The sequence below is a fragment of the Ailuropoda melanoleuca genome, chromosome 4 (assembly GCF_002007445.2).
Source record: "Ailuropoda melanoleuca isolate Jingjing chromosome 4, ASM200744v2, whole genome shotgun sequence".
Taxonomy (NCBI): domain Eukaryota; kingdom Metazoa; phylum Chordata; class Mammalia; order Carnivora; family Ursidae; genus Ailuropoda; species Ailuropoda melanoleuca.
Genome location: NC_048221.1, coordinates 18,318,614 through 18,344,218, shown reverse-complemented (window position 1 = coordinate 18,344,218; position 25,605 = coordinate 18,318,614). Strand labels below are relative to the sequence as shown.

Here is a 25,605-nt window from a genome sequence, read left to right as displayed (position 1 = left end):
GATAGTCCAGAGAAAGGCCTTTATTGTCCCAGGCTGGAGGGCAGGGTCAGAGGTAGCTGACGTCATTGCAGATGATGGGCTGGCGGCTGCGGCAGCTCATAAGGGCTGCAAAGTGCGAGACATCTGCAGGCAGTTCGGGTTCTGGGCGAGGTGGGCACGATAGTCTCTTTCCTGCCATAGCCGCCCTGCGTGCCCTGGCCAGCTGGCGCCGCAGCTGCTCAGAGAGCCCAAGCAAGAACTGAGGGGGCCGAGCACGGGCACGGGGCCCACCTCCATCGTCCCCCTCACCCGCTGCCTCTGGTAGCTCCATCCAGTTGTGCACCAAGTCAGCAAAGCAGTTGTCCCCCAGCACTAGGGGCTGGCGACTGCGACCTCTGTTCAGCAGGGCTGCTGTCCAGTCCTCAGCTTCCAGCCCCCGCCAATGCTCCAGGCAGGCATCTGGGGTAGACTTGGGCCGTGGTCGGTGGGCAGGTGGTGCACTGGCCACAGGAGCTCTGCTGGGCAGGGGAATGCTGCTGGCCGAGAGGCGCTGTCTATGCCGGGGCCATGCTGGGGGTGCTGGGTGCTGGCGTACAGGCAGCTCTTCCTCTCTCCATGTGCTGCCTGACACTTCAGAGAAGCCAGAGTCCCAGTCCAGGGCATGCTCCCTGGGGCTCCCCAAGACAACACCCTTGTCTCCTATCACCACACCTTCCTCCTCCTCTTCCACACAGCAGACTGAGTCCTCTTCCAAGGCATCTGAGGCCCTGAGTCGGTGGCTAAGCGGAACACGTGGACTGGGTTTGGGGGGTGGTGGAAGGGGGCCAGACATGGGTGGTGAGCCTGTATCCCGGCCGCACAGCTGTGGAGGAAGAGAGGGCCCAGGTTGGAGGGGGTAGTGCTTGTCACCCTGCCTGCCTGGCCAGACCAGTCCCAAAACAGAAGGCCCAGGAGGGCTGGATAGGCCTGCAGGCCTGGGCAGCAAGCCTTCAGCGGGCACCGGGCCGGCATGGGAGCGCTGGCACACGTAGCTCGTGTGGCTCCCATCAGCCGACCTGGTGGCAGTCCGGCAGGCTGCAGCACGCAGAGCTGGGCAAGTCAGTACCCGCCACCAGGGCGGGAGGCAGGGTTGCGGGCCTGCCTGCATCGGGAAGTAGGTCCTGTTCAGGGCTGGGGGTGGGGGAGCATCCCTGCTTCCTGAGGGATTCAGCTCCCCAAAGCTCACAGTTTCTTTCAGAGAAAGAGCACTTGCCAAGTGGGGGGTAGAGGAATGAGATACAGGTCAGTCTGGGGTAGAGGCATTCGTACTAGCACCAGCACTTCTTTAGTCCCTCGCAGCCCCCTGATCCGCCCCAAAAGAAGTTTCTCCCCGCCAACTCCTTCCGCCACCACCCCGGCAGCAAGGCCAGCTGGGCGGCTGTTACTTGATGCCCAGCGCAGTTCCCAACCGTCCGAAACCCGATGCGGGCCATCTGGGCCATCTGCGCCGCCCCGCCCCCATCCTGCCTCGGACGGGCACTCGGGGCGGCCCCCTACCCATGTGTCGTTCGGATCGGACGGCAGCTGGGCACCCCACACGCGTCCTCACAAGACACACCCGCTCCCCAGCCTCACCAGTTCCCAGCGGAGCTGGCCCAGGAAGCTGTCAAGCCGAGCGCTGTGCATGCCCGTGCCGGAGCCCCCGCCAGGCCTGCCAGTTCCTCTTCGAACTCCAGCGCGAGCCGCGCGGAGAGGGCCCAGCGGGCGGGCCAGCGGCGCCCCGGCCCTCCGCCTGGCTCCGCAGCTCCTCGCTGGCCGCAGCTCCCGCCGCCGCCGCCGCCCCAACATCTGGCAGCCGCGCCCCGCCCCTGGTGCGGCAGCCAATGGGGCCGGGGCGGGGCTGACGTGGCCCCGCCCCTCTGCCCGGCCGAGTGGGTGGGTGAGCCTTTCGCCGGCTCCCCACTTCTCTCCTGCTCTGGAGGGAGGGGCGGGGCTGTAGCTGGAAGCCGGGCGGGTCCCGCCTGGGACTCCCCCACACCCTGGGCGGTTCGCTGCATGACCCAAGACAAGGCGATTCCCCGCGGTAGCCTCCGCTTCCCCGTTTTTCCCGGGATAGGACTGCAGTCCCTCCCGCAGGGGCTCCGGGAGAAAGCAGATCCCCGGCCACACCCACGTGCGGGCAGAGCGCCCCCAACCGTCGGACCTAGCAGTGCTGTGGCCCGCTCCGGGCCCGACCCACTGAATCCGTTCCTGGAGGGGCCTCGACAAACCCTGGAAATGATGGGTCCGGCCCCTCTGAGGACTCCGGGAGCACCCGACCTCGCGGCGGCACAGGAAAGGGGCTTCAGCCAAGGCCCAGCCCACGCCCTTTCCGCCCCGCGTCTGGCAGAGCTAGGCAGGGCCGCCCTCTACTGGGGAGCGCGGGGTTAGCCGTGATTACCTCGGCGACACCCGCATTCCCTCTTCCCGCACCACAAGCCAACCTAGACTGAGCGCAGGGGGTTAGGGCGTCACTCTCTGTCCAGAATGGTCAGAGCCCATTCCTGGAGGCCACCCTGGAGGTTCCAGGATACAGTCTAACTTGAGACAGAGAAGTCAGTAGAGAAAAAAATAGCGGGAATGAGGGTGGATGGGCTAGTCTGGGAGAAGGGACTCATAGAGGAGGCAGCATTCTGTATGGGATCTGAATGAGCCATCATGGGAGATCAAGAAGGGTATTCTAGGGGCTCCTGAGTGGCTCAGCAGATTAAGTGTCTGACTCTTGATTTCAGCTCAGGTCATGATCTCAGGATGGTGAGATGGAGCCCCGGGTTGGGCTCCAGGCTGAGCGTGGAGTCTGCTTAAGATTCTTCCTCTCGGGGCGCCTGGGTGGCACAGCGGTTAAGCGTCTGCCTTCGGCTCAGGGCGTGATCTCGGCGTTATGGGATCGAGCCCCACATCAGGCTCCTCCGCTATGAGCCTGCTTCTTCCTCTCCCACTCCCCCTGCTTGTGTTCCCTCTCTCGCTGGCTGTCTCTATCTCTGTCAAATAAATAAATAAAATAAAATCTTTAAAAAAAAAAATTCTTCCTCTCCCTCTGCTCCCTCACACCCCATGCTCTCTCTCTCTCTCTCTCAAAAAAAAAAAAAAGAGGGGTATTCTAGGCAGAAGCATCAGCCAGTTAAAGGCCCTGAGAAGAGAGGAGTTGCACAGGGCTTAACATAAAGAAGGCCCAGGTGTCTAGACGGTGGTAGCTGGGGGAAGGAGGTCAGCAAAACCAGGCTCCTAGCAACCCTAGAAAGAAATATAGGGTTTTGTTCTTGGTGTGATGGGGAGCACTGGGCTTTTGAGCAAGGAATGACCTGGGCTGGCTCCTGTTTGGGTAATCCCAGCTGCTTTAGGAGAACCACTCTGTAATCAGAGTGAAGGCTCCTGCCCTCATCCACCAAGGGCTGGTAGGGCCTGGGCCTGGGTAGGGCCAGGGCACAGGAGGGGGTGACTTTGGGGTATGTTTTGGAGCTAAGATCAAGCCTTGCTGATGCATGAATATGAGTAGAGAAAGAGGAGCATCCAGCATGACTCCTAGATTTCTGGCCTGAACAATTGGTTGGATGGAATTGCCGTGACTTGATCCAGGAAAGAGACTGGAGAAGAACGGGTTTGGGGAGGAAAACCAAATGATTATTTGTGGACATGCGACCAATGCAGAGTCAGCCCCTGGGTGTGTGACTCTGGAATCTGGGAGAGAGATCAGCACTGGATCTGGAAGGCAAAACGAGTGGATGGTATTTAAAGCCATGGGCTTGGATGTGTTGGGGGAGGTGAGTATAGACAGAGGAGGGCAGCAGTCAGGATTGAACCCTGGAAGAGTACTCTTGGTGGCAGTAGGGAAGCAGGACCAGCAAAGCGGCTAAGCAGGAGCAGAGAGGGAGGTGGGAGGAAACTGAGAGAGTGTGGGCCCTTAGGAGCCAAGGGGGCAAGTGTCAAACACTGCTGAGGAGGTAAGATTGGACAATGAACTGAATTTAGCAGTATGCAGGTCTCTGAGGACTCTGACAAGGGCAGTTTCACAAAGAGAGGGACACGTTTGATGATAGTGGGCAGAAGAGAGAGAGATGATCTAGAAAGAGCAAGTATGGACAACTTTTTATAAAAATTGACTTATAAATACAACAAATGGACAACTCTCAAAAGTACAGCTCAATGAATGTTAAAATCCATAGACACTTGTACACTTGCATCCAGACCAAGATATATAGACTACCCCCAGCTACTCCAGGAGGACGCTTGGTGCCCCTCCCATTGATACCCCAAAGATAACCACTATTTTGATTTACATCACCAAGGATTCTTTTTTTTTTTTTTAAGATTTTATTTATTTATTCGACAGAGAGACAGCCAGCGAGAGAGGGAACACAAGCAGGGGGAGTGGGAACGGAAGAAGCAGGCTCATAGCGGAGGGAGCCTGATGTGGGGCTCAATCCCACAACGCCGGGATCACGCCCTGAGCTGAAGGCAGACGCTTAACCGCTTAACCGCTGTGCCACCCAGGCGCCCCACCAAGGATTCTTTTTGCTATTGGAATGTAGGCAACTTTTAAGAGGTTTTGTTGATGGCCGGGCTTAGATTTGTGGGCAGATAACATTCAAATGGTGAGGGGGGTGGGCTCGGTGGAGCAGCAAGTCCCTAACCCAGTTTTCCTGGGCGCTGTGCTAGTCTCTCCAAAGACTGCATGACCAAGACTGACTTCCCTGAGCCTCAGTTTCCCTACCTGAAGCTTGATTCTCTCCCCCTCACATTTCCTTTGGGTGCTAGTAATGAACAGGAGAATTCACTGGAAGCAGTAAAACTTGGGGTAGTCCAGGCCTCTTAATGCCTGTCTGGCGTCTAGAGCTCAAGTCACCAGGGGTGGGCGGGGCTAGGATCCGGGAGGCCCGGGAGGCCCGCCGGCCCAGCTGTGTTTAAGCAACTGACCTGGCAACAGGGTGGGCCTGACCAACACGTCTGGTCTTCTGGAGTCGCCTCTGCTGTCTGTATCTTCAGGTCACCATGGCCGTGCTCAGGCCCCCCGCGCTTCTGCTTGCTCTGGTTGTCTCTGGTGAGGAACTGGTGGGTGGGGAGAACCCTAGTTCTCATGCCCCGACACACTCCACGGTGGGGTGGAATTGTGGCTCTTCTCAGATAAGCTACCATGCAGGGCAGGGGCTGTGGGAGAGCCAGGGAAGGGCAAAGATCTAACTCCCTGACCCTCACTCCTTATCGTGGCTGCTTCTTCCTCAACCAAGTCCTCACTCCCATTCTGTTCAAAGAGCTGAGCCATGGTTGGATGTGAGGGACAAGGAAGAGTTTTGGCAGTTTGGCCCCAAGATGCGACCGGGCCCTGAGGCCGAAGGGCTCGTGTGTGTGTGTGTGTGTGTGTGTGTGTGTGTGTGTGTGTGTGGGGCTCCACGAGCCTGGGGGCCTCCAGCCCGAATTGTCTCTTCCTCACAGAACTCCACTGCCTGCCCTGGTTCATAAATATCTCGGAGAGCCAGGGACCTGGCAGCGTCCTTCAGTCCTTCTCCTTCAACTGCACTTCTCACAAGCCCACTCTGGAGCTGGTCCGTGTGAAGCCATCCACCACCTTCTTCAACCTACCCAGCCTGAGCAGGAGGCAGCAGGTCTACGTGGGCATGGTAGGGTCATGGGCACAGATGGGAACCATGGGGGGACAAGGGCAGGCCCTCAATTCACCAGGCCAGAGGTTGTGTAGGGGGACAGAGTGCCTAGAGTCCCCCATGGCACTGTCCATCTGCCGCAGGTGACCTTAAGCAGCTCGGCCCGGCTGGACGCCCTAGCAGTGAACCACTATGAACTGCAGCTGCGGCTCACATGTGGTAAACGCGTGACGGAGGGACCACTCTATGTGGATGTGCACCGGGACCCTGACTATAGCCCGTGTGCTGGCCGATTTGCCAGCCCAGGTGAGGCCGGGGCAGTAGACGGGGGCGGGCAGGCATGGGCTGAACAGAGGCTCCCTGACCTCCCCTCTGGCTAGCTGGGGAAATCATTCAGGTTCGGGAAACAGTCACACCTGGGGCCCAGCTGTACACTCTGCTGCTCCCAGGCCTGGAACCCCAGCGTGCCCAGGTGAGCCCAGCACACGGGCAGTGGAGGGGACAGGATGGGGGAGGCACATGGGGAAACCAAGCCTGGCCCCTCCTTGGCCCCGCTCCTCTCTGGCCAAACACAGACTGCAGAGGGACCCTTTGCGTGACGCACATTCTTGGAGAGAGCCACTGAGGGCTGCCCACCCCCAATGACCATGGCCGTTCCTACAAGGACATCTCAGGGGCTTGTGTTCTTTCAGGTTCTCCTTTGTGTTCTGAACGCTTCATGAAAATTCTGTATCATTTTGCAATCCAAAAAAAGAAATGTTGTTAAAAAATACAAAATAATTGATTTAAAAGCAGAAAAGATTGAGGACCAGGGCCAGGGCTCAGGGTGGAATTCGGGGAGCCACCCTGGCGCAGGGAATGGGAGAGTTCGGGGTGGGCAGGTACCAGCTGGGGTGTTGGGGGACTTTGACAGGGATGCTTGGGGCATTGGGGGCTAGGGCTGGGGCCTCCAGCATCTCTGTCCTGTCAGATAAGCATCAACAGTACCCAGGACCCTCCATACTTCCCTGGACCTTTCTCCATCAATGGGCAAGGTTGGCTGTTAGCACCATCCCAGGGCCTCAAAGGCCAGGCTAAAAAGGTGAGCTTGACTTGGGACCTGGGGATATGTGTGGATGGGGCATGCAATGGACAGAGCTACCACTTCCGGGAGGTTTGTCTGTCCTTGGCCTCCTAGATTTTGCTGCCCTGCTCAGACGTAGCCCACATCTGTACCTGTTGCCACATGCTGGCTGTTCTCCTACGTTGGCCTGGTTCTGTGCTGGGTTCTGGAGTTCCATAAAGGAAAGGGATCCCTGGCTCTGGGAGCTCCCAGTGCCTTTAATAGAACTGAGAGTGTTCAGAGCAGTCACACAGGAAGAGAAAGTTCTGGATAAAGTGGCTAGTACAGTCTGGAGGACATTAGAGAAGTTTCTCCTTTAAAACTTCCATGTCTTAATGATTGGTTCTTAGCAACGCTAAGATGATGTCACATTGTGAATGACTCAGATATCACACTTTTTTGAGCTGTTTGCATCCTAAAAGAAGAATTTATGGCCCCAAAGAATGGGACTCAAAGGAGTACCTGTCAGCAGAGTGACGGGTCACGGGGTGGCGTGAGGGTTGGGGCTCCTTGTCCATGGAGGGCCTGAGGCAGGGGGTGCCTATTTGGGGGGAAGACTAGGCACAGACCTACAGTAGACACACTCGTCCGCTTCCTGCTCTGTGTGCACCGCAGGTCTTCCAGCTTCAGATTTTGGTGACCTTTGGCCAAAATCGAAGCTGCCATAGGATGCTGAAGGTGAAAGTTTTACCTGCTCCCTCCAGTCAGATCTCCTTCCTGTAAGGCTCCCCTATCCTGGGTACAGTGGGAATTAGGAGTAAGGTTAAGGTGTGGGGCTGCTGGGGTGTCCCCCTCTAGCTCCTGTATGAGGGAACTCCTGGGGGAGGACCTGTGGAGAGGGCCAGGGGTGGCATGAGGGGGCATGAGCTACTGCCCCCAATTTCGGTCCAGGGGGCAGGCCCCGAATATCACCGTCCTGGAGGACCTGGCCCCTGGCAGTACGGTGGTTCAGGTTCGAGCCCGGGGCTTCAACGTGCGCTATGAAATCGTCTCCCCGGTGCCCTGCCCGCTCTTCTCCATCGGACGTGGTGAGGGCAACTGGGGTTGGTGGTGGTGGTGCGAAATGCCTCTGCGGCTGGTCCAGAGTGACCCGCGCTACCTCCTCGCCCTCCTGAGAAACGAGGCTGGAGCCGAGGCAGACGGGGGCGAGGTGGCGTTTGGAGGCCCGGCTAGAATTAGAGGCGAGCCTCGAGCCTCGGAGGAGGAGGCGACGGGGGCCAGGCTCAGCGCCCTCCAGCTGCGGGGGATCCGGTGGGAGGATGAGGACCAGATGGAGCTGGGGGCGTGGCTAAACTCAGCATTCCCCACCCCTACCCCGCCCAGAGGACGGCGTGGTCCGCACCACCGCGCCCCTGGAGTTGGCGCAGGCCCGGGGCACGGCGGTCACCAGGCTGCAGGTGAAGGCCTACGAGCGGCTCAGGCCGTGGGCCGGCGTTGACCTCGATCTCACGGTGAACGTGCGTTCGGTCAACCGCTGGCCCCCGCGCTGCCTCCCAGCGATGCTGGTGTGAGTATACAGGAATCTTCCCTAAGCTATTGGGGCGATGGCGGTGGCTCGTGGGCCTGTTTGACTCGTGCGCTGCCGCCCGCACTCTGCTCCCAGGACTGAAATCCCCGAGACCACGCCGGTGGGCGCGGTGCTGAACACCTTCACTTGCGCTGATCCGGACTCTCCTGGCTCCGCCCTCGACTACGAGCTGCGGTTTCACAGCCCTCCTGGCCCAGCTAGCCTCTGCCTTCGAGACAGGGCCTTGGAGGTGCCCAGTCCCTGCCTCCAGACCCATGTGCAGGGTGCTCGAGACAGGATGGTGGAGGGTTGGGGGGCAAGGGTCCGTGGGAGCTGAGACCACGGCGGTGAAGGAGATGGTGGTGAAGTCAATCTGCTTTGTAGTCCAGAGAACAGAGGCTCGGGGTTGACTACGTGTGGATGCCCTGACCTGCTGCAGCCCAGTGTGGCTCTAGGCTCTCCCAGGGCTTGGCTCGGCCTCACTCTGTGGCCCCTCTGGCCAGGTGAACACCACACTGGACTGTGACACTCCTGGGGTCTGCTTTCAACATGCAGCATCCATCCTGGTGCTCGATGGTGGTCAGCCCCTCATGACCAGTGAGTGACCATACCCAGGACTGGACAGGACAGGGCTGTTCTGTACCCCTCTCCCTATCCTTAAGATAGGGTCACCTCTGCTCCCACAGAAACCAATAGGGCGGGGTTGACTCCATGTCAGGCTCCTAGGGTGGGGCATTATCTCTCCTTGACACCTACTACCCCCCCACCAATAAGGACCGGCTATTGCTCTTCCTTCTTCCAGACCCACTCCCTCCTTAGACCCCCAGGGCAGGGCCGTGTCTCCCTCCTCAGACCCCAGGGAAGGGCTGGGCGCCCCAGGTCAGCTCCTTGACTGCCAAATGGCCTCCAGCTGAGGTGCCAATATTGGTGATGGTGACGCCTGTCAACGAGTTCTCCCCAGCCTGTGTCCCGCACACATTCCGGATCCGGGAGGATGCAGGGCCCTACACCCTGCTGGGCTCTGTGGTGGGCACGGACGAGGATTACCCGCACAACAGCATTGAGTACTACGTCTCTGGCGGGCCCACCGCCTTCTCTGTGGACCGTCTCAGCGGTATTCCCACCCCAGGGCTGGGATGGAGGGGTGGAACCAGAGTTGACTCTGAAGGCTGAGGCTGTGGGCCCCTCTTCTAGGTGCGGTGCACCTCCTGGGATCTTTGGACTATGAGCTGCAGACGTTGTACGAGCTCACTGTCCTAGTGACTGACCATGGCCAGGACCAGGCCCCCACCCACCGCCGCTCTGGCTCCTGCACCATTACCATTGAGGTTGAGGTAATTGAGCCCCGAGGCCTTGGAAAAAATTGGAAAGTGTTCATCTTCCTCTGGCATTCTACTTCTCTACCCTGGGCTTAAGTTTCCTACATCAGTTGGCTGGAGGGAATTGGTGTCTCATTAAGGAAACCCTTGGAAACTGTTTCCTGATGCCGAGGCTCTGGCTGTGGTTGGGGGAGACTGGGGCTGGCTTGGGGATTTGGGGTGACCTGGCTACCTTCCTGCAGGATGTGAACGACTATGCCCCCGAGTGTCAGCCCCCATTTCAGGAACTCACCGTCTACGCTCCCCTGGGCCGTAGTGTGGAGGTGACCAAGGTGTCATGCTGGGTTCCTCAGGAGCCACAGCGTCTGGCCTTCTCCTACAGCATCGTGGGAGGTGAGGGCCATGGGGGCCACCAGGCTGTTGGGGAAGGAGCAGGCAGAGGCCAGCAATGGTTCCCTTCTTCTGCCACTCTGCTTTCAGGGAATAGTCAGAGCCGATTCAGCCTGCGAGGACCCGTCCTGGTGCACGACAACATCATGTTGGGGCCCCCCTGGCCAGAGCAGCCCCATACTTATGAGCTGTTGATCCGGGTGGCTGATGCAGGTCCTTCCATCCCCCACCTCAGCACCACAGCCACTGTCATTGTGCATCTCGTTCCCTGGAGCACCAGCACAGTGGCCACCCGCACCCACAGAGCCACAGTGAGGGGGGCCTTGGGACCTTGGGAGGTGGGGAGAGAGGATCTTTAGGGCGAGAAGACCCAGTTTTCCAGGCGGACCGATGGGGGAAGGCACTCCAGAGGGAGCCATTGAGTGTTAAGAGCTTAGCAATTCAGAAGAGCAATTCTGGGGTGTGGGGTGGCCCAACTCTTGGAGGGGTTTGAAGGCTGGATGATCAGGGCATTTTGGCAGGCCTGTGGCCCCCATTTCAGGTGCCTTCAATGATGACGCCCCTGCTTGTGACAGACATGGAGGCTTTCTGGCAGCCAGAACCATGGTTTGTGGTGGTGCTGACCGTGACCAGTGCTCTCTTGCTCTTGGCTCTGGGCTGGCTCTTCAGCAGAATCTTCCAGGGGTAGGATTCCTATCCCTCTACTCTCTGCCTCGCCCCAGCCCACCAATGGACCCCATCTGAGATAGGTGGTTTCACCAAGATTTGATGACAGTGCCCAAGCTGATGTGCAGACAAACTGCTAGTAATGGGGGCTGCTCTCCAGAGATTGTCAGGTTAGAGGCAGAGAGGCCCTGGGAGGAAGTTGTCTCCCTTTATTGGCAGAGCCTGGTCTTGGGCTGGGGTGGGTGTTGTAGAGGCCTGTGCTTGAGACTCAGAGTTTGTCGTGCATTGGGCATTTATCCCTATTTCTGACCCCTACCTTACACTTCAAACCTGATCTGCCCCTAAGAATGAGTTTTGTTTTGTTTTGTTTTTTGTGGGCACAGGCCTGAATCCAGGGGAAGGTGGAGCTAACACTGTGGGCATTGCATACAGACATCGGCTATCCCCAGTGTTGAGGGGCAGGTAAATGGTGCCTGTTCCCGGAGCCAGCAGGTCTGCTGCCCTCACTGATCTGTCCCTCCTCCTGGCATTTTAGGTTGGCCCAGATGCTACAGACACCAAACAAACCAGCGCAGGCTCTGCTACTAAACAGGTCAGCCTCCTTTGCACACCTCTATGCCTGAGGGTCCATTTCTTAAACTCAGCCTGGAACCAAGAGCCTTATCCTGCATTCCTGCTCTTACTTTGCCCTAGTATCCGGGGAACTGAGGAGTCCATTGAGGGGTTCATGGAGGCACCGAGGATGGAGATGCCCCAGACACCCAGCAGTGTCATGAGCCTGGTATGCTAACCTACCAGCTTGCACAGTGGCCACTGAGGCTGCTCTAGATACCCCCCTGTCAAGCCCGCCTCCTTGTGGCTGGCTACCCCTGCCGCAGAGCCCATGCCAGCCCCATCAGGGTGGAGGAGGCAGGTGGACTCTGGACCCCTTTGGGAGCAGACCTCCAGCTGCTCCCTGGGGGCAGGGCTTGACTCATTGCCCCCTCTCATTCTTCCCATCAGCAGCACTTTGATGGCAGAGCACAGGACTCCCGTGAGTCCCCCTCTTCCCAAACCACTCTCCACCTGGGTCCACTTTCTCTCCTTAACCCACCTCAGCATCTCCTTTTACCACCAGGCATCCACTATCCACTCTTTCCCTGAATGGGGTCTGTTCTCACCCCTATTCACCTTTCAGCCAATATTTCTCAAATACCTGTTGGACCAGAAGGTGACTCAGACCTGGTCTGGTTTTTGCCTATGGCAGAAAGGGTCGTGAGGGGAGAGGCCCTCAGATATTCCATTGTCATCAGTGATTTATGGCAGAGTAATCAGGCACTGGGCTTAGGGGGGCTGGTGTCCAGTTTGTGGGAATCAAGGATGCTTCCTGTGCATTTGAGCCAGACCTCACAGGATTGCTGAGAAAAGAGGGTGGGGAAGGGTTGGATGAAGCAGGAGGGTCTCACCAAGGGTTCTGGCATGGCTTCCCCTACCGTTAAGGGAAGTTGGCTGTTCTGCTGAGGTCGGCATTGCCCTCTCTCCCTCCTATTCATCCGAGCTCAGGTACAGGCAGAGATTACCTATTCAACACGCTCACAGGAGCCCGGCGCTGGCTCTGAGGCCGAGAAGCTGCTTCACTATGTATGGAATTTCTTCTTCCTATGATCACGGGCTGAGTCTTCAAGTTGATTCAATAATAAACAAAATTACAAATAGAAGAGTCCCAGCCTTGAAACCCACCTGTGGGAGAAGCTCTGAGATCTGTGCTTCCTAGCTGGAGAGTGCCTTGCCTTCTGGGAACCCTCTAGGGAGTAGTAAGATTATTTTTCTTTTGAGAAGGCATTGTATGATGCTTTGACTGACTGTGATTAATGCAGAGGTAAGAGGCTGTTGTCCTCGTTAGTGACATAGGAGGCCTCCAATCAGCCTGTCCCTTCAGAGACCACCTGCTTTAGTGGATGGTGAGGGCAGAGGAGCTTCCCTTTCCCACTGAACGGAGGATATTGTCGCTGCTTGAAGGCCCTCACCAACCTCCAGTGCCGTTTGCAGACTGTGCGTGGAGGTTTTCTTGGGAAGGATCTGAACTTTTGCACTGAGGTGAGAGTTGGTGCAAGCTTGAGAACCCTGTGGCAAGGATGGCCACGGAGGGATTGATGGTAGCCCCCTTCTGACAGACTATTCCCATTTATTTGTGACTTGTTTCTTCTGGTTTCTTGGCCCTCAGCCCTCCCAAAGCTGAGCCGGGTTGAGCTGTTGCACACAGCCGGTGGCCTGCAATAACCCGCAGGCATGCAGGTGCTGTTGGACGCAGTGCTAGCTCTCTCCCCTTGCCCGGCCTGGAATCAGGTCTCAGGTTACTGCCAGCTCTCCAAGAGGACCTGCTCTCTGGGTAGAGGCTACCTTTACTGAGATATCCCTAAGTTCTTTCAATCTTCTTCCCTCTGCCAAGTCTGTGGACCTGAACCCTCTCAGGGCAATGGAGGACCTCCCTTCCTAAGCCAGTTATGGTGTCCCAGTTCAGGGAAGAAGCCGAGTGCCTTCTGTAGGAAACACATGCTTCAAAAACTGAGGGTGTTATAGGTGGCCCTAGGGACAGCAACCCGGTAGCAGGCTGTTACTGGAAGTGGTTACAGGCAGACTTTCCTGAGTGCTCACCCTGGTGTAAGGGCTCCCTTGTTATCTTTGTTTTATAGATGGGGCAACTAAGGCTCAAAAGTCATATAACTAGCTAGTTCTGGCCCTTGATGTGGTTCCAGGCTGTGTGATTGCATTTGAGCGCCTAACCCTGAAACCAAGGCCAGGGTTAGGTGTTCTGTATGGGGAACAAGGGATAACCATTTTCCTAGGACTCACAGTCAGCCTCTGAGATAGAGCATGACAGTCCAGGGCAAAATCAGTGTCACGTACTCAAGACAAGATGCTCTAAGGCAGGAAGAGGAGTTTCTGTTGTGTGCCAGGGCTTGTGCTGGGCACTGAACTCAAGGCAGAGGATAAACGTGGGCAATGGGCCAGGGACTGCTTGGAGTTAGCACACATGGCTGCAACTCGCCACTGAAGAGAGGCAAAGCTGGGGAAGCCGTTGGGAAGGGGGAATTATGCTTTGAAATCAGTAGGAGGAGGTAGGAGAGCAGGTGCCTCCATTTCCAGAGGCGGCGTGACCTTGGCCAGGCCTCCCCCTCTGCGCCTCAGTTTCCTCACCAGTGAGCCTAGACAACAAGCCCGCCCTTCAAGGTGGGTGACCAAAAAAAAGCGTATAGCACACAGCAGGCATTCCCTACGTGTGTGCGCGTCTGTGAGAAGACGCTGTCGGGCCCACAAAAAGGCTACACACGCGAAAACGCCAAGGGCAGTATAGCCTCAGAGTCGCCAGCAAAAGCTCTGCCGCCAGCAATTCTGCGAACAGCGCGCATGCGCCAGCCCTCGCCGTCACAGTCACGTCCTGAGGAGTTCGGCAAGGGCCTTGAGAGGCAGGCTCTGACTGACAATCCAGCTGACCTGTCAGCGGGCAGTACTCCCTTAAGCGTCGGACGAAGAGGCTGTTGATTGGAGATATCCTCAGCTGGGGCGGGTTCTTTGCCGTCCTGGTTACTATGACGCCCGGCCCCCGCCCCCTCGGCTGGCCGCCATCTTGTTGTTGATCCGTACCCAGTGGGCAGCGCCGGGAGCTGGACCGAGCGGCCGGTGAGGGGCCGCTGCTGCGGGGCTCATCCACCTGCGCTGCCTGCCGGGGGCGGGCCGAAACCTGGAGGCCCGGGGGGCCCAGCTCCCGTGGGGAGCCGTGGGCGCCCGCTGCCCGGGCCGGGCCGGTGAGTGACAGGAGCCGGGCCCAAAGACCGGCGACGCCGGCGGGGCGGGCGGCGGCGGGCGCGGGGTTGGAAGCGGGCGCGCGCGGGGCCGGGGCATCCGCCAAGCATCGCTCACACATCGCTCACACATCGCTCGAGCGGCCTGACCCGCCGTCCGTGGAGCCTCCCAGATGCCAGCGCCGAGGCCGGTGGACGACCGTGGGGAGAGGTCTGAGTCTTGTGCCCAAAGGCCGGCCGGCGGGGTAGCGGGAAATTATCTCCTCTGACCCGCGCCACTGAAACGTGTCCATTGCCAGCCTGATGCTCTCGGGAGTTTTCTGTTGCTCCCAAGTGAGAAATACACACCTCCTTCTTTCTTAGATGTGGTTCCTGCGAGTGTTTTTCACTTAGTTGAAAACTAAGACTGAACGAAACAGGCTAAAGCCCCCACGAACCCAGGCAGGCCAGTGTCACGGCCCTGTGATTCTGGCAGGGCTAAGGCTCTGCCCAGCGCCTGCCTCCTGTACTCCTCGGAGCTCAGTGTTTGCTTCTTCCTGAAGAGCCTGCTTAAATGTCCCTGATGCCCGAGTTTTATTTTGGAACATAATTTCTTTGGTTTCTGACCATTTTTTGGACTTGTGGTAAGGTCGTCTTTTTACTCCAGAAGAAAGTGAATATTATGGTGATGACTTGGTTTTATCTCCTAAAGAGGTAGATATTCTGCCAGTGTCATCAGGAGACAAAGGAAATGTAGGACTGTGTTAGAATCAGAAAAAGAAACTTATTTTTGTCGTTGTGGATACTATGGAACTGTCAAATTAACTTTTAGGGACTAAAGGTGTCTTGCCCAATGAAAACAGACCATCAGGTCCCCTTCCTGGGTTGGGAGGGTTAGAGACCATGGACAAGGTGTACAAGTCTAGGAGGAGTTCTGAATGCTCCAGAACACGTTACTCTTTCCCTGTGGTCCCTTGGCTCTTCTGCACAGACTCCTTGTGTGTTGTCATACAAAAAGCCTGAGTGAGTTGGCTTAAGTCAAACAATACTTTGTGCCCTTGTGTCAGGATCCTGTCATCTCTGAATGTTTAATTTTGAAAGAAACCAGCTCCTTGATCAGGAGATGCTTTTGGAGAAGATGCTGAAACCAGAGGAGGCTGGCGGCCTGTTGCTGTGGTCTTGTGAGAACACAAAGACTCTTCCTTGTATTTATGTAATTCACCTGTAAATGTCAGCACTTTTAATTATTATGAGCAAGAGATACACTTGGAGAGACTGGAGACCCCACACTGAAGTCAGAAACTGCTGCAGGCTTAAGGGATGAGATCTGATGTCCTAACCTGGCATTCAAGGTGCTGCTGCCTAGCTGGCCCCAGCGCATCTCTCCAGGGCTTATCGTAATCCCCATTAACCATATGATTTGCTAGACATTCCATACACGATATTTCCCTACACAGTTCTCTTGCCAGCCGAGTGCAGTGGCTTTTGCTCTTCTTTGGGATACCAGTTCTTCATCTCTACTTCTCCTTTCTCCGGAATCCAGCTCAGGTCCTCTTTATGAAACAGTCCCCAGACATTCCAGCCCCTGGGGGTACTCCGACCTGCAATAGCATTATTGCCCTTATACAGAAAACAAAATAGTCTTTGCTCTTTTGAGAATATTTTTTTTTTGTTTCTTCTGCTAAGACCTAACCCCTGTCCTGTAGAGACTGTATTTTTATGTCTTGCACCTGCATGTAGTAGATGAGAACTAGATGTTTGCAAGAGTGTTAAATTTGTCTGAGTTGAAAACACCTTCTGTATTTAAACAGGGAAATGAACAGAATAAACACGTAGAAGTGGGGATTTGGTGGCCATGAATCTCCATCTCCTACCCTGCCTCGGTGCTGCAGGACAGAGGCAGAACTTGCTCAAAGTGCAGAACCAAAGCCTGAAAACAGAAAGTAATTCTGCATTTCGGAAGGGGCTGTGCGGTCCATCCCCTTCCTGGCTAAGATCCAGTATTGATTCTTGGAAAACATGCATTGGGTGAACATAGCACTGGGTGCCGAGATTCTTAGACATTCTTCTTGGTTAGATCTTGGTCTCACCGCCTCCTTGGGCTGCTGTAAATGTGTCAGTTTTATTTGCTGCTTGCCCCCCTCCCAGTGCTTCCCTGAGATGGTGGGGAAACGCTGCACAGTACACTTCATCTCTGGCTTGGGGCAAGGGAGCAGTCGGGGATTTTGTGTGTTTGTGCCACTGAATCTGTGCTTTTGCCCGATTTTAAGTTAGATTTTATTTCTCCTCCCCTGTTACAGCAGGATTTGAGAATTCTGAGTGGGACAACCTAAGATATCTTGGTTCTTTTACGAAAAGTGATAGATCAAGACTGTCATTTGCTGCTGTGGTTTTAAGTTGCATTTATGTAGGAGGCATTGCAAATGAGTTTGGTGGGAAAACATGTTCACTTGAGGGCTGGATCCCTGTTAGGGACTTTGTAGAGTGCTTAGAAAATTTGCTGCTCATCTCTTCTGTAAAAGTTTCGTTTGTGGGTGGGGGTTTGGATCATTTACTTCTGCCCCTTCATTTTACAGAAGGTGGGCAATCTAGGTGAGTAGGTCTAGGACTGGACTCTTCTTTTTCTTTTCTTTCTTTTCTTTCTTTTTTTTTTTTTTTTGGTAAATATTTTATTTATTTATTTGCCAGAGGAGAGAGTGCACAAGCTGGGGGAGCGGCAGAGGGAGAGGGAGAAGCAGGCTCCAAGCTCAAATGTAGGACTTGATCCCAGGACCCTGGGATCATTACCTGAGCCGAAGGCAGACGCTTAATGGACTGAGCCACCCAGGCACCCCGACTGGACTCTTTTCAAGTCTAAAATTTGATGTCCGTGAATAAGAGCAGCTTGAAGTACATAAAAATCCGGGTGTGTTAGGATTGTATGAACACTTGTGAACGACTTATTCTATAGTTGAAAAGTCAGGTAATGACAAGTGTTGGTAAGGATGTGGAGAAATCAGAGCCTTCATACACAGAGAAAGGTGTGAATGTAAAATGGTGCAGTCGGGGAGGAGTCCAGCATTTTGTGTATTTGTGCCAGTGGATCTGTGTTTTTGCTCGGATTTGGAAAAGAGTTTGACAGTTCTTTAAATGGTTAAACATAGAGTTACCATATGACCCACAAATCCCACTCCTAGTTACCTACCCAAGAGAAGTGAAAACATGTCCACATAAAAACCTGTATGTGAATGTTTATAGCAGTGTTATTTATAGTAGCCAAAGGGGAAACAACTCAGCTGTCTTATCAGTTGATAATGGATAAATAAAACGTATATACATGCAATGAAATATTATTTAGCAGTAAAAAAGAATGAAGTACTGATGCATACCACAACATGGATGAACTTGGAAAACATGTGAAATGAAGGAAGCCAGGCACAAAAGATGACATATTATGTGATTCCGTTTATATGAAATATCCAGAATAGGCAAATCTATAGAGATAAGTAGATTAGTGGTTGGTTAGGGCTTGGAGGTGGATGAGAGCATAGGGGAATGAGAGAGTAAGGTTATGGGGTTTCTTTTTGAGGTGATGAGTATGTTTAAAATTGTAGTGATAGTTGCACATGTGTGAATATACAAAGCCATGGAATTGTGTAAATGGTGAATTGCATGATTATAACTCAAAGCTGCTTATAAAAAAACAGCTTATATAAGTAATTATATTCACTAGTTTAAAAAAAAGGTAATATGTGAGTAACAAAAAGAAATAAAAAAGATCATCCTTAACTTCCCTGTGTTTTAGTGTATAACCAGACTTTTTTCCTCCTTCTGTCTTTAATTTTTACAAAAATGAGATAATGCTATACATCCTGACTCGTACTTTTTGTAGTCAGCAATATATCATATAAACATCTGTGTTGGTAAATGATGCATTTACATCATGGGCTAGCTGGCAACAAATTTAGGGAAGCAGAGTGTAAGGGCCTTGCATAGCAGTAGGGACTGGGGTGAGCTAGCAAGGACAGGCCTTATCTAAAGGGTCACTGTTGCTCAGTTCCAGCCAGTTGTGTTACCAGATCTTGTGCTTTTTTTAAGATTTTATTTTTTTATTTGAGAGTGAGTGAGCAAGAGAGGGAGAGCACAAGTTGTGGGGGAGGGGCAGAGGGAGAGGAGAAGCAGACTCCCTGCCTGAGCAGGGAGCCCAACCTGGGGCTCCATCCCAGGACTCTGAGATCCCGACCTGAACTGAAGGCAGCTGCTTCACTGACCAGGCGCCCCTTGTGACCTTTTTTTTTTTTTTTAAGAAAACAAGAAATCTGAATTTTTATGTGAAATTTCCTGATTTTTTAATTTGGCAATGAATTAAGAAAAAAGTTTTTTTATTTTAAAGATTTTATTTATTTATTTGACAGAGAGAGAGACAGCCAGCTAGGGAGGGAACACAAGCAGGGGAAGTGGGAGAGGAAGAAGCAGGCTCCCAGCAGAAGAGCCTGATGTGGGGCTCGATCCCAGAACACCGGGATCACGCCCTAAGCCGAAGGCAGATGCTTAACGACTGAGCCACCCAGGCGCCCCATGAATTAAGATAATTTGAGCCACTTCGCTGGTAAAAGAAAACCCTTTTCAGATCAGAAATGGCAAAAAATTTGAATTGCCTGTTGTGTCCATTCCCAGCTGAAGTGGAACAAGGTGACTCTCTGCCTTCCTGTTTGTCTCTAATACTGTAAACTAGTGTCCTTTTCATGGTCTGTGTAGTGCCATGGGTTTTCATATTTTCGTGTTTTTTGTTGGGAATTTTGCTGTTTAAAATGTCTCTCAAGTGTAGTGCCGAAGTGCTGTTAATCTTCCTAAGCATGAGAAGGTTGTGATGCCCTTGTGGAGGAAATACATGTATTAGATAAGTTTTCTTCAGACATGAATTACAGTTTTCTTCAGACATGAATTACAGTACTGTTGGCCGAGAGTGCAGTGTTAATGTGTCAACAATATCCAGTAGTCCCCCCTTATCTACAGGGGATACTTTCCAGGACCCCTAGTGGGTGCCTGAAACTGGGGATGTTACTGAACCCTATATATACTGTGTTTCTTCTTATACTACATACCTGTAATAATGTTTGATTTATAAATCAGGCACAGAAAGAGACTAACAGTAACTAATAATAAATTAGAACGGTTACAACAATATGCTATAATAAAAGTTATGTGAATGTTGTGTCTCTCACAGTATCTTATTGTACTCACCCTTGTGATGATGTGAGATGATAAAATGCCTACATGGTAAGATGCAGTGAGGTGAATGATGTAGGCATTGTGACGTAGCGTTAGGCTAACTGACCTTCTGACCATATCTTAGGAGGAGGACCCTCTGCTTCTGGACTGTGGTTGACTCTGGGTAGCTGAAACTGTGAAGCAAAACCATGGATAAGGGGGGACTACTGTATGTTAAAGTGTCTTTAAACAGAAACATACATACAGGGCTATATATTGTATGTATGTAGCTCTGGAAGGTTATGAATTGATTGGTTGACAAATATGTGACCAAAGACTCACAGAAACCTAACCGTGTATTTCCCCTAGGAGTAGTGGCTTGATATTTGCGAACTTGGTGTTAGCAATGACTTTATAGAATAGAACTCTGAGAATAATGAGAAGTCTTTTTTATCTGGCTTCTTTTCCTTAGTATGTTGTTTTTGAGGTTCATCCATTTTGTCGTGTTCCTTTTTATTCCTGAGTAGTATTCTGTTTCATGGCTTCAGCGTTTGCTGATGAGCATGTGTGTCGTTTCCGGTTTGGGACTGTTATGAATAGAGATGCAGGAGATGTTCTTGTACAAGTCTGTGTGTGTACATACCTTCATTTCTCTTCAGTGTACATCTGCGAGTAGAATGGCTCTGACTCCCAGACTGCATCAGAGGGACCCTGTTTCAGGAAAAGTTAAAGAGCAGTCCTATGGGCCCCAGGGCCCAGTTTTGCTGTTTTCCTCCCTCATCATTCTCAGCTCCAGGCTTCATTTTCTGCTTTTATCAGACCTCCATATCTGTCCATACTGGGTCAAGAACTAATGATACTCCACTGAGGTGGCAAGTTGAAGTAACCAGGAACTATTTTATTACAAGTGGACACAAGCTTCAAATGGAGGGGGTCTGTTTGCTTTAGAACTTACATCAGTGCTTGTCATGCTTCTGGATGTCTTTCTTTTTTTGGGGGGGGGGACGGAGAGCATGTGCATATGCAAATGTGGGGAGGAGGAGAGGGAGAGAGAGAGAATCTTAAGCAGGCTCCATGCCCAGCGAGGAGCTCGGCACAGGGCTGGATTTCGTGACGCAGAGATCATGACCTGAGCCAAAATCAAGAGTCAGATGCTTAACCGACTGAGCCACCCAGGCGTCCCTGGATTTCTGTTAATTGATGCAGGCCAGGACGTTTTTTGGTCATTCACAGGGTTCACAGAATTCATTCTTCATCTCTCTATGGAGCCTGGGCACGGTGATTTTTGCCTTTGTAAGTATTAGGTCCAGTTGCCACAGTAGACACTGCTTCTTCAGACTGTGAGTCATGTGGCATGTATTTTGCTACCTTGAAAAGTTGTGTGCGAATATTAATTTTAATTCACATGTAACTTTTTAAAGTTTGAAGCTTCTTTGTCTGATGATCTCCCTTGTGTAGTGTTAGAGGGCCAGTTGGAGGGCCTTAGCTAAGGGTTCTAGATTTTCATTTCTGGGAACAGTACACAGTGCTTTTCGTGAGGAGTGTGCATCCCTTAAATCCACCCTGTCCCCCATCAAAAGTCATTTCCACATTTTGCCTATTCATAGCTCTGTTTGGTGTATTGCGTTCTGTTTCCCCATTGACTTCTTGGGCCAATGGTCAGTGACTAGTTTCTTGGTTATCAGAGTTCTCTTTTAAAGTTACCAAATCTCTTAAAGAATTAAATTGATTCTTTTTTTTTCCTTTTTGATCAGCTTTATTGATGTATAATTTATACCTATTTAAAGCATACAATCCAGTAGGTTTGTTGGTTTGTTTGTTTGTTTGTTTGTTTGTTTTAGCATATTTGCAGAGTTGTGTGGTGCTGGGAATGGCCAGCAATCCTGGTACCAACGGATGAAAGATTACTCCAAACTTTGCTGTGAAAGAGGGGAGAACGCAAGGGGGTCAGTGCTCAGAGGCGAAGACCCTTTGCTCTTCTTCTTCTTCTTCTTCTTCTTCTTTTTTTTTTTTTTTAAGAATTAAATGATTCTGGGGCGCCTAGGTGGCTCAGTCGTTAAGCATCTGCCTTCGGCTCAGGGCGTGATCCCGGAGTTCTGGGATCGAGCCCCACATCAGGCTCCCACAGGAAGACTGCTTCTTCCTCTCCCACTCCCCCCTGCTTGTGTTCCCTCTCTCGCTGGCTGTCTCTCTCTGTCAAATAAATAAATAAAATCTTAAAAAAAAAAAGAATTAAATTGATTCTAATGGAGCTGCGTCCCTTTAATTTTTTTTTTTTTTAAGATTTTTATTTCTTTATTAGAGACAGAGCATGAGCAGGGAAAAGGAGGCAGAGGGAGAAGCAGAGCCGCCCCCACTGAGTGGGAAGCCGGATGTGGGGCTCAATCCTAGGACCCCAAGATCGTGACGTGAGCTAAAAGCGGACGCTTAACCAACAGCCACCCAGGTGCCCCAGGGAGGGAGAGAATCTTAAGCAGGCTTCAAGCCCAGCCCGTCACAGGCTCCATCTCAGGACCCTGAGATCATGATCTGATGCTTAACTGACTGAACCACCCAGGCACCCCTATCCACTCACCTTTTGAAGGACATCTTGGTTACTTCCAAGTTTTGGCAATTACGAATAAAGTCTCTATAAACCTCCATGTAGTAATTTTTTTTTATATATACAAAATAGTTCTTGAAGCTTGAGGTTTTTCTAGAATGAACAGCTCTTTTTAAAGAAGAAGTAACATGGCATTTTGTATTTGTCGTGAATTTAGACAGATGTTTCGATTCAGAACCAGTTATAAAGTAGGTTAGATACAGCTTTTTCATTTTTCTGGTTTAGCTTTCATCTGCTTATTTTATTTGTGCTTTAGTTTCCTTATCTTTCAAATGCAGACAACTTTTCCTTTCCTTTTAAGCAGCTTTGCACCCTGGCATGATAACTGGGAAGCAGGGCTGTGAGTAGTTACTTCCATTACCTGGGAAAATGTAATCTGTGCTGTTGAGCAAGCCTTACTGCTGTCCTGTGACCTTTATTGAAATACGGGCTCTTGGGGGCTGCTGAAAGTCTACATGTTGGAGCTGTTTGTAAAACTTCTTTATGGTAAAAATCCTTATCAAGAATCTGAGGGTGTTGGGGCGCCTCGGTGGCACAGCGGTTAAGCGTCTCCCTTTGGCTCAAGGCGTGATCCCAGCATTATGGGATCGAGCCCCACATCAGGCTCCTCTGCTGGGAGCCTGCTTCTTCCTCTCCCACTCCCCCTACTTGTATTCCCTCTCTCACTGTCTGTCTCTATCTCTGTCGAATAAATAAATAAAATCTTTAAAAAAAAAAAAAAGAATCTGAGGGCGAATGAGAAAACACTTGTAAAGCCTCAAGAGTTACTTTTAGGAAAAAGCTCTTAGGGGTGATAAAAACAAAACCAACTTCCTTTATAGATTTTATCTTTTCAAGTATAAAACTGTTGTTAGGGTCATTCCCATTGAACAGAGCAGGTCAGATTTCTAGTCTCCATGCAACCTGAGACTAAAATATAATCCTTCATAGGAAAAAGTTCAGGTAATTGATTCTGCAGTTCTTCATTTGACTAATAAGTCTTAAAAGCCAGGCAGGGGACTTTGTTTCTTCTCTCTGCTCATCTTGGAGCCCTTTGGTAGCTGTAGCCTTTGGTCCCTACAGTGCATCTGATTGCTGTGTCTACCGAAGACTATGTGAATGGCTCTGGTACACTGACAGCCTTGCTTTGCTGCTGTACTTTCTTCCCATGTCAGTTATTGTGTGTGTGTGTGTTGTTACTCCAGTTTTTCCTTTAAAAAAAACTAACAGTGGGGCCGTATGGAGGCCTTGTATCTGAATTATAAATTGTTTTGGTAGTTGAGGTGATGTGAACAGGTTTGTTCCCTTGCCAGGGTAGAGAATGGGAGAGAGTAAGAGACCATCTCTTGTGATTTGGCTTAAAGTTAGATTTATAAGGCAAGTAACTGCTATAGGATTTAGATGTTGTGTTTTTCAGTTTTATTTATTTATTTTAATTTCAATTTTATTTTTTTTAGAGGGGAGGAGGGTCAGAGGGAGAGGGAGAGAGAGAATCTTAAGCAGGCTCCACGCCCAGTGCAGAGCCTGATGTGGGGCTTGATCTCACAACCCTGAGATCATGACCTGAGCTGAAATTAAAAGTTGGATGTTTAACTGACTGAGCCACCTAGGCACCCGATTTTTTCTCTTATTTATTGACTCTGGAAACATTTTCAGATGCTGTTCTGAGAAAGATTTCTCCTGACCATGGGTATTCATGCTGGTTGTTAGCACCTAGAGTGTTTCTGTGGGAATTTGAAACCCTCCACAATTATATTCCCACAGTTGAAAATATTGTGAAGGTTTCCAGGATACCATGCTTTCCTCAGGTGGGATAGCTGTAGGATCTTAGGCTTTTTTTAGAGTGTGGGGAGGATCCCCCCCCATCCTCGCTTCCAGTTTTCTGACAACAGGAACTGTGTTTGTCTTAGTACAATATTTGTTTTACAGGGTCTCAACTTATATACTTGATTAAATACTTTAAAAAGGTCTTTGCAGATTTTATATTAATGGTCCCTGATTGATTTGGAGACTTTATAGTTGCTGTTTGGTCACAAACTTGATTTAGTGGAGAGTATTTTGAAACTTATGTATAAAGATTCTGCTCCAGGCACCTGGGTGGCTCAGTCAGTTAAGCTTCTGCGTTCTGCTTGGGTCATGATCCCAGAGTCCCTGCTCAGCGGGGAGTCTGCTTTTCCCTCTTACTCCCTTCTGTTCTCTCTCTTTCTCAAATGAATAAATAAAATCTTAAAAAAAAAAAAAAGATTCTGCTCAGCTGGAGGATGTTGTATGGGTCAGGGCCAAGTAGCACACTAGATACTTCAGGCAAGCACAAGATGAGCATAGACTGTTTTGGTTTTTTATATCCTGCGTGAAAATTAAAGTGATTTCTTTAGCATAAAACAGAATGAATGCTAAGAAGTTTCTACTGTGTTTGGGAAGATGTATTATAAAATATGTGGTTGTGTTAGCTATTTCATGAGTGTCTCCAAAGAAAGCTAACTTTGGCCTCAGGGAGCTGACTATTAAGCTTGAATAACTTCCCAAACAGTGTACCAGCAGGGCTGCTTGGACCCTTAAGCATGCAACTTGGCTGTTTACAGTGTTGTATTAGTTTTTATCGGTAGAATTGTGAATAAAGCAGAGCTGTGTGAATTTTATGTAGATAATAAAGTTTCTCACTTTCAGTCTGTGCTGCTTAGCCTTTTCAACTCATTGAAACAACTGTCAGTGTCCATTTGGGAGACAAAAACCACATAGGAATTTGAACAGGTAAAGTTTAAATATTTATTTATTTGAGAGAGAGTGAGCATGTGTGCTTGCACAAGCTGGGGGTGGGAGGAAACCGACTCCCTGCTGAGTGCGGAGTGATTTCAGGACCCTATGATCATGACCTGAGCCGAAACCGAGAGTTGGATGCTTAACCAACTGAGCCACCCAGGTGCCTCCAAAAAGGTAAAGTTTAATATAAAGAATTGTTAACTATAACGGGGGATTGGAGAAATGAGAGATTCGCTAGTAAAAAGTAGAGTGAACTCTAAGTAATATAGGAATAGTGTATATGGGAGCAGCCGTTACCCCAGGGCTGATAACAGAGTGCTCAAGGAAGACACTTTCCCAGGGCTGAGATCCGTATCTTGGAGAAGTGGGTGGTTCTGCCTAACTGGATGGCCGAGAAAGTCATTGTGGTGCCGCACTGGCAGAACATGCTGGAAATCTGCCCTCTAGAACTGGCTGAAAATCTACCTTCTAGGATGTTGGAGAAAGCAATTTATGGAGAGGAGTCTTGCTGGAAGCACTCTGCCACAAAACTACTTGAGTGAGGTGTCAGAGGAAGCTGCTGGCCACTGTGTACTGCTGACCGTGATGCATTGTGCGAGTCAGGCACCCAACAGTGGCTAGGCACTGAGGGGAGCTGACTGGATGTCAGGGGCCTGGTGAGAGGAGTATACTAGAACCAGGTGGAGAAGCCTGTGCTTTGTTTGCTTTGCTCTTTTCTTTTTTCTTTTCTTTTCT

General features: G+C 51.4%; 3 protein-coding genes across 4 annotated transcripts in view; 2 read left to right on the top strand and 1 right to left on the bottom strand.

The window, feature by feature from the left end:
- Positions 1-4: 4 nt before the first annotated feature.
- INKA1 (inka box actin regulator 1) lies at positions 5-2,212 on the bottom strand. The gene is made up of 2 exons (XM_002920535.4): positions 1,594-2,212; positions 5-841 (listed from the first exon to the last, which is right to left on the bottom strand). The coding sequence occupies exons 1-2, from the start codon at positions 1,804-1,806 to the stop codon at positions 47-49; spliced, it is 1,008 nt and encodes a 335-aa protein (XP_002920581.2). The 5' UTR covers positions 1,807-2,212; the 3' UTR covers positions 5-46.
- A 2,185-nt stretch (positions 2,213-4,397) lies between these two features.
- On the top strand, positions 4,398-12,291 carry CDHR4 (cadherin related family member 4). Of its 2 annotated transcripts, XM_019801029.2 has the most exons (20): positions 4,398-4,522; positions 4,981-5,035; positions 5,428-5,612; positions 5,738-5,900; positions 5,975-6,066; positions 6,565-6,675; positions 7,312-7,415; positions 7,588-7,724; positions 8,020-8,203; positions 8,300-8,453; positions 8,707-8,800; positions 9,114-9,317; positions 9,398-9,537; positions 9,765-9,915; positions 10,003-10,223; positions 10,454-10,596; positions 11,114-11,170; positions 11,272-11,359; positions 11,584-11,611; positions 12,121-12,291. In XM_019801029.2, exons 2-20 carry the CDS (start codon positions 4,987-4,989, stop codon positions 12,174-12,176), a joined length of 2,361 nt encoding a protein of 786 aa, XP_019656588.2. In that variant the 5' UTR covers positions 4,398-4,522; positions 4,981-4,986; the 3' UTR covers positions 12,177-12,291. The 2 variants fall into 2 exon arrangements, with proteins under 2 accessions (XP_019656588.2, XP_034514229.1); XM_034658338.1 differs by lacking the exons at positions 4,398-4,522; positions 4,981-5,035; positions 5,428-5,612; positions 5,975-6,066 and having other exon boundaries at positions 5,826-5,900; positions 11,581-12,190.
- Positions 12,292-14,160: 1,869 nt separating this feature from the next.
- IP6K1 (inositol hexakisphosphate kinase 1) overlaps positions 14,161-25,605 on the top strand; it is a 58,975-nt gene continuing 47,530 nt past the window's right edge. The window contains exon 1 of the mRNA XM_034658337.1: positions 14,161-14,363. The gene's annotated coding sequence lies outside the window, so the exon portion shown is untranslated. The remainder of the gene's footprint in view (positions 14,364-25,605) is intronic.

Bases quoted from the DNA above. Each gene is read 5' to 3' on its own strand.
- INKA1 (XM_002920535.4), bottom strand. From the start codon at position 1,806: ATGTTGGGGCGGCGGCGGCGGCGGGAGCTGCGGCCAGCGAGGAGCTGC. The intron at 842-1,593 runs GTGAGGCTGGGG...CTTCCTCCACAG, and splicing joins GCCAGCTCCGCTGGGAACTG to CTGTGCGGCCGGGATACAGG.
- CDHR4 (XM_019801029.2), top strand. From the start codon at position 4,987: ATGGCCGTGCTCAGGCCCCCCGCGCTTCTGCTTGCTCTGGTTGTCTCT. The intron at 10,224-10,453 runs GTGAGGGGGGCC...CCCCCATTTCAG, and splicing joins CCCGCACCCACAGAGCCACA to GTGCCTTCAATGATGACGCC. The intron at 11,360-11,583 runs GTATGCTAACCT...TCCCATCAGCAG, and splicing joins CCAGCAGTGTCATGAGCCTG to CACTTTGATGGCAGAGCACA.